This window comes from Orycteropus afer, unplaced genomic scaffold (genome assembly GCF_000298275.1).
Source record: "Orycteropus afer afer isolate SDZICR_OR568_19922 unplaced genomic scaffold, OryAfe1.0 scaffold00002, whole genome shotgun sequence".
Lineage (NCBI taxonomy): Eukaryota > Metazoa > Chordata > Mammalia > Tubulidentata > Orycteropodidae > Orycteropus > Orycteropus afer.
The window spans coordinates 27,814,570-27,822,621 of record NW_006921589.1 but is presented as its reverse complement, the minus strand read 5'-3'; the positions used below and the strand labels follow the sequence as shown (position 1 = coordinate 27,822,621).

At 35.5% G+C, this 8,052-nt stretch overlaps 1 protein-coding gene across 1 annotated transcript in view; it reads left to right on the top strand.

Moving 5' to 3' along the window:
* Positions 1-8,052, top strand: part of PARD3B (par-3 family cell polarity regulator beta) — a 1,522,095-nt gene that overhangs the window by 844,865 nt on the left and 669,178 nt on the right. Inside the window, exon 6 of the mRNA XM_042783151.1 lies at positions 5,861-5,947. Coding sequence (XP_042639085.1) covers positions 5,861-5,947 — 87 coding nt within the window. The remainder of the gene's footprint in view (positions 1-5,860; positions 5,948-8,052) is intronic.

Below are 8,052 nucleotides of genomic sequence, written 5' to 3'. Positions count from 1 at the left end.
GCCCAACAGAAATAACCCAGGTTGATAACATTTACAATCAGGAGCTCCTCAGTTGCTCATTCCACCACTGAGTTTACAATGACTTATGGGTAGAAAAGCCATACTAAGTAATTTACTACACTGCACCTACCAACTCTTCTCTTAAAAAACAATCTCTTTTTCCTTCCTTTTCTAACTGATCCCTCATAACAGTGCTGAGTAAATTTTTCTAAATCGCAGCATTTATCATGCCACTTCTTAGTTCTAAAACCTTTAGCAATTTCATTTTCAACAAAATTAAGCATGAATTTTTTTTTTTTTTTTTGGCCAGGAATGTGACATGTGACTCCAAGATTTAATCTCAAACTAAGGTTTTAACCTTATCTTCTTCTACTCTGTGTTTAAAGAGAAAAATATTCCAGCCTATCTGGATCATTGGCCGATCCTCTAGTGTGCCCACAAACCATCCTGGTGCAGTACTTTAGTACAGGCCATTTCCTCTTGTGTATATGACCTCTCCATCCCCTTGCCTACCATGTCTGGTGGATAAACCTATTTGCCCTTCATAATCCCATCTCCAGGTCCACTTCCTTCAGAAAGGTTTTCTTGATCCCACCTTCCCTTTCTGATCTGATAGCCTCTGTCTCTGAATCACAACAGAAGGTGCTCTGGTTTGAAACTATGTCACAGTGGCTAAGAGCTGCTGCTCTGGAGTGCAATGAACCCCAATCTGGGTCATGACTCTACCCATATGAATTGAGTGATGTTGAACAAGTTATTCAACCTCTCTAAGCTCCAGTTTCCTTATCTGTAAAACAGAAATGATGTGTCTACCTTACAGTTTTCAGGTGAGGAATACATGTGATAACACACAGAAGGCAATTTGCACATTGCCTTTCAAATAGTTTAATTCATTGAGAATTTACTATTATTAATTACTAGTACTGTTACTATTCTATTGCTTTGTATTATATTTAATTACCTATATCAACCCTCCCCTTAGATTATGAACACCTCAAATGCACTAGCTCTTTGTTTTCTCCTTTGCAGAACTTTCCCATTGGAGTTACTAAATATTTGTCGAATTCAAGTGAATTAAGTGAATCTTATCACTCTCACAAACATACGTATTTTGTTAGATTTTCACTCCCTACATTTGCATCGATAAGACATTTCTCCATCAAATCAAGTCCAGGGTCATCACAAACTCTTCTTAAAGGTTTCTCTCTGCAGTTCATCTCTTGCCCCCTTCCCATATGAGTGACCTGTGCATCACTCCCCGAAGAACACCAGCTGACAATACAACCCTTTGTCTTCCCTTTCTACCTCACCAATCTAAATCATGAAGAAAACACTTTCCTTAGTCCTACATTTAAGAAATCAAAAAAAAAAACTTGTTGAAATTGGTTTGAAAACTTGAAGTAGATTATTCCTTTTTACCCATTACCCTTGTTGTTGTTGTTGTTGTTGTTGTTATGTGCCGTCGAGTCGGCCCCGACTCATAGCGACCGCTCCTTGGGTTTCCGAGGCAGTATCACTACGGAAGTAGATTGCCCAACCTTCCTTCCGAGGAGTGGCTGGTGGGTTTGAACTGCCAGCCTTCTGGTTAGCAGTCAAGTGCTTTAGCCACTATGCTACCAGAGCTCCTCCCATTACCCTTAGAAAGTATAATAATCATACTAATACCTAACAATTACTGAACTCTTTGTATGTGTGAGACACTCTGCGTACGACATACAGGTGTTAAGTTTTCTATTTCTTTTCATCAACACAACTCTATTAGGGATTTACCTCAATGTCTTCATTGTACAAATAGTAAGGCTAAGGTTTGAGATCTTAGTTTAAATAACTTATTCAGATACTTGACACCATCTTATGCTCTTCACCACTAGGACATATTTTCTTTGTAATTAAATAAATGAGTCAAAGCTTTCTTCTGAAATGAAATATCTTCCTCTGTCTCCATCAATCTCTCTTTAACTTCAATGAGTGGTCTATCACTTGGTTGCTATGTTAATGCTGTCCTTTTACCTGGTGTGAAGAAATTAGACCTACAAACATCTGTAGCTTCCATTGCATTCTCTCACTCAACTTTCAAGTCTTTCTCTGGATGGAAGCCAATTGAAAAACTTTCTGACTGGCTCTTACAAAGTAGCCATTAGTAATGACAGTTCCATTTTTAACCACTGATTCTGCAGCTTCACCCATACTTTCCTAAGCCCTTAGATCAGTTGCAACTGGTTCCAGTGATTATTTTAATCAGTTTTGTCAAATGGATCTTAGGATTTAGCTTATTTAATGCTAGATAATCTAATGATTTGTGACCATCTGCTTCTATTTTAGTAAAGTTGTTAAAAACTAGCTACTGTGATGTCTTATTGGAATTTCCCCACCTATCTGTTTTGTATAAAGGAAATATTTTTCCTTTACCTCCAGTTCATTTTTTGTTTTCTTAAAAACTATCTCTCAATCTTTTTTTTTCTTTGCATTGCTGCCATCTTCTTTCCACCTTATTCTCTGCATGTTCCATCCTCAGTCCGTCTTCCAGCTTATTCCCTGACAGCTGCCCTGTTCTCCAACACGTAAATAAATGCATTTCCTGCTTACTGCTCCCTGAATTTACTCTGCAGTTGTATAAACAAATAACATTGATAGCATATTTTCACATCTTAGTAAAATCTCACTTTATGAGATATATAGTCAAATAATTATGCACAGTCCTACTTGCTATGTTTTCCTGCCAAGGAAGGTTTATAGACAGATATTTCTACAGTAATCCAGATAATATTTATAACATCCAAGTGTTTGTGTTTGTTGTTTTGTTTTAAAACAAATGAAAATATATAGGCTAGATAAAATTTGATGAAATACATGGTGCAGCGTGGTCTGTGTAAAATTTGTTGTTGCGTGCTATCAACTAAATCCTGACTCATAGTGATGCCATGTGACAGAGTAGAACTGCCCAGAGGGTTTGCTAGGCTGTAAAGTTTATGGAAGCAGACTGCCATACCTTCCTCCTGCAGCACTGCTGGGTGACTCAAATGGCCAGCCTTTCAGTTAGCAGCAGATGCTTAATTGTCATGCCAACAGGGATGTTATACAAAAGCCTATATAAAATAGATCCAGGTTTGTTTTTTTTAAATGCTTGCATATGACAGTAAGCAAAATTAAAATTTATATAATTTTTATCTAATAATAGTTACAGTAATAAAATTGTAAAAAACCTTCATAGGGAAAGAATTGTGACTGTTTATAATAATAGTGTAAAAGTTCATTCTGCAATTTCGAAAAAGAGAACACTGTAAAGTAGAAATCAACTTAGAAACTGCGTCTGAAAAATAAGTTTTAGTATTTTGAAGTAAGCTTGGTTAATTAATTTGTAAGATTTACATTACCAAGTGAATGTGAAAACATAGAATTGGTAATCACCAAAGAGTAGGTATCAATATGATACATAGAATTTATGATGTTTTACAGGAGGGTTTTTTACTGGAGTAAAGATAGTTGTGAACTTTTTTAAAAAAATGAAAGTCCATTAAAGCTTTTCTACAAATTCGAAAGCTGGAACCTTAAAGTCTATAGTAGACTAAACACATATATTCCCAAAGCTATGGTATATTAAGTATGTGTGTTATCTGTCAGCAGGTGGGTACTTGATACATTTATTAGGAAAGATTTGTATTCTACTCTTAGTGCAAAACTAAAGAAATACATGATAAAGATGAAAGATAATAATGTTTAAACAAGATTTTAGTCTCCATATTTAAGTCTTTATAACAGTGCTGTAACCCTAGAGTGCTTTGGGTTAGTCTTCCACAAATGCCTATGAATGAATTATATTATTTATCTAATAACAAAGATCTGTTATTGTATGAAATTAATGCTTTTTGGTCCATTAAAAGCATACAACTTTCTCTGCCCACTAAACCAAACCAAACTCACTGCTGTTGAGTCAGATCCGACTCATAGTGACCCCTCCTTGGGTTTCTAAGGCGGTATCACTACAGAAGTAGATCACTCAATCTTCCTTCTGAGAAGTGGCTGGTGGGTTTGAACCGCCAGCCTTCTGGTTAGCAGGCAAATGCCTTAGGCACTACGTCCTCAGAGCTTCTTCTCTGCCCACTGAGCATTTTAAATTCATGTTTATAATGCATATCTGTATATGACATACCAAACACATATATTCATATAAATGTCCATATCCTTATGCTTAAAGTATAGAGAAGAATCTGTTTTATCCCAGGATATTTTCATTTTAAGATTTGTTTGGGTTCTAACTTTTATTCTAGGCTTCCCATGTAACCTGCTTTACTGAACAAGTTTTAAATATATCAGCAATATCTGAGTAAAACACATTTGAAATTTATTATTGGATTTGAAATTCTATCATCTTGCACAAATTACAGGAAACTTGACATTCTTTTTTTTGCAGTTCTTAATGATAATAGGTTTTCTTTTTTAAAAATATCTTTCTATTAGGCTTAATCCACTGTTGAATATATTTAATGTATTTATGCTGTTGTTGTTATGTGCCGTTGAGTCGGACCCAACTCATAGCGACCACTCCTTGGGTTTCTGAAGTGGTTATCACTACTAAAGTAGATTGTCCAACCTTCCTTCCGAGGAGGGGTGGTTGGTTTGAACTGCCAGCCTTCTGGTTAGCAATCAAGTGCCTTGCCACTATGCTACCAGAGATCACTGATAATTTAGAGAATACTTCATGCAAAGTGAATTCATCAGTTACTTTACTTTTCTATTGCTATTCTCAGCTTTCTAGCAAGGAACCACAAATCCACCATTTTCAATTAGGAGGAGAAAAGCATATGCAGCAGTTACAGCTTTTAATTTGACATTTGGTTTCAGGTCATTTTCATGTAAATAGGATACAATAGAGACCTACATACAATTTCCATAACAGGGATGTTTGCTTCAACTTTATAATTTTTCTTCTGCCAATTGCATTTTCTCTCTCTGGGTTTAAAGGAACCAATAATTATTCACAGTTATTATTTTTCATCTTTATGAAAACTTGTTACTTCTACTTTTTATTCTTAAAAGCTCCCATTGTCTTGTATATTTCAGTCATATACACTATCCGTTAATGTTCCCAGCTCATCCAATTCTTAATCTGCTACAGGTTAGGTAGGTCAGGCTTTCTATTTCTTTCTGTAATACGTTTTTTTCCAGGCTTCGCAACCTCTTTTTCTCTCTCTTAAAAAAAAGGAAGAAAGAAAGATAGGAGGTGAAAATTTGCAATTGTTTCAATGAATACAAGTAATGCCTTATTGAAAGTCAAGTTTAGGTCTTGATTTATAATGCTTAGGACATTCCCGTGTGTATTACTAACTGTGGCTTCACAACCATTGTAAAATGTGATTCTGTACTTTTTCTAATGAATATGTATTTTATTTCATTTTTCTTCTGCTCTGAAAAAAACAGCCTACCTTATACTTAAGCATAGATATGCTTAGTTGCATGTTTTATGATCTGTACAGTAAGTTTCCAGTGTGTCTCAATGGGGAGAAATTTCATTTTTGTGTATATCCTTTTAAATATGTTGATTTATGCAGATTAAGTTAAGTAGGAAGTTATTTTTGTAGATAGTCATTTCCATTTGTTCCTCTTCTAGGGGGATTAAAAAAAAGCAATCAGATAGTCTTTTAAACATTTTATTTCCTGGATCTTGTGAACGTACCAACAAATCATGGACTTCTTTGATTTCCTCTCTGCTATTGAATTTACAGTAGTTGATGTAATCCTTAGGTAGACTTTTTCTTTTTCTTTTCTTTTTTAATGTGCCTCATCAGGTTTTATTACTATTATTATTATTTTATTTTATTTTTGGCAGAGGCTCATCTGTGTTCTTATGTTTTCCACCCAGTGATATGACAAGAACAGTGGAGATTTCTGGGGAAGGAGGACCTTTGGGAATACATGTAGTGCCCTTCTTTTCATCTCTGAGTGGAAGGTAAGATGTTTTCCTTATTTCAGATGCTCAAGCTAATGAAAAAGCTGACTTGAGCTCATTTTCCCAAACACTTCTCAAAAGAGGATTAAGTCCATATCACTTTTATTCAAATGGACACCTCAAGATATACTTCTGTTGGCCACTTATGTGTTAGAAACAAAATAAAATCACTTACCTTTGGGATGCAATAAAAGAGAAGAAAATCAATCAGAGTTTCAGCATTTGTAAGTAATTATGAAGTACTTTCTTAAAATGTCCTTATCAATGACAAATATAGTAAACAGTATCCTTAGCAAAAATTTTAACATGCTGTTAGACAAGTTACAGCTGAATTCTTAAATGTTCCAAAATACTCTTCAACAAGTGAATATAATAATATCACAGACCAGAAAAGCCAAGTGATTTGCCCAGGGTGACACACACAAAACTCCAGAACCCTTAGCATCCCATCACTCTATTGCTCTTTTAGTACAAAAAATTTCCCAATGGTTATATAGTATTAATTTATTGGTTATGAACATTTACTCAGTTCAGCCTGCCATGTAGCAAGGAGGCCAGATTTAGGCATGGTATTTTGGTTGGCATCTTGTTCAGCAGGTAGCCATCTGCTGTCTGTAATTGCAAAGTCATCACCTTTTTTTGCAAATAACATCTGATGCCAAGCACTTGCTGGAATGAATCTTCTCTAAAAAGAAATGAACCGAAAAGTTAGTGCCTCTCATTCTCTCATTTCCTGTATGTGTTAATAAGCGTGTTTATAAATGTCATGGGTTATGGCACAGGACAGGCAGAGGTTGTTTTTGATAGGCAGGGTGAGTATTTACCCAGTTGTCTTGAGAAATTCTAATGGCTTTTGGCAGAAATACACTAATGGAGCTTTGTGAAAAAGCAGAGCAGTTAAATTACCAGGCCCTTTAACTTAATGAAGCTGGAATGGAACACACGATCGTCCCAATTTCCAAAACACAAGGAAATATACAATGTGACAGTCACCATACTTCATTTTCAATAGTTCAGAAAACAAGTTGACCCTCCAGACCAGAAATCACCTTCTCTCACTTCAAATGTGTGAAATATATTGATTTCCTCCCTTCTGCTTCCCAGTTCTGATTTCTAGCATAACCCTAAAAGTAAGAGTGGTAGGAAGAGCACTGGAAATGGATTCAGAACAATTGGAATGAAATCCCAGCCTGTTTTTCATAGTGAATCCCCTAATAGGTTTCCTCTGGTTAGATGGATAGTGAATACCTATTTTATACCAAAGTTGTGGGAACTAAATAACGTTAGAAATGTGAAAGCCCCCTATAAAATATCCAGCAAATGAATACATGAATTATCAGTATTATTATTATGGCTAAAACAAAATATCTTGGGTAAGAAATTTTCCCTAGTGGTCAGGTGTTCAAAAACTTTGTGAAATAGCTGTATGCGTGTGTGTGTGTGTGCATGTGTGTGTGTGGGTGTTTTGGTGGGGGTTGTATCCACTAGTATAACAGAGAGGAAATTTAATTAAAAACATTAAAAGTAATATGGAAGTGGAGACATGAACCAATAAAAGTTAAGAAGTAATGAGTACAGGCTGAAATAGCACACTTAACTTAACCCATGTGTCTAGATGTAACCGCATATAAAAGCATGTCAGACAAGTGTCTGACTTCGTAATGCCATATGGTTTCACTGTGTGAGGACAGAGGTTAGTTAAGGTCATAGTGGAATACTTAGTCCTTAATTTCCTTCCATTGATTGGTTTGTATCATTATTTTAAATTAGAATTTATATTTAATTCTTTACTAAGGCTACTGTAATTGGCTTTGCTTCTTCTTTTTTCTCTCTCTCTTAGAAAAATACTGCTACACCTGTTGTTGAATAAGAAAGCTTATCTAAGTTAGAATACATAGCCACTGTGCTAGATAAGGCCTCAGTGAGTTAGACACCTTAGCATAAGGGCGCTGAAAGCCGCTGCTATTGAGGGTCTTTGGCTTTCACAGTAAAAACAAAACAAAACAATACAGTCACCAGAAGGAAGGAAATAATCAAGATTCGAGCAGAAATCAATGAAACAGAAAATAGAAGGGCTATAGAAAAAATCAACAAGACCAGAAGTT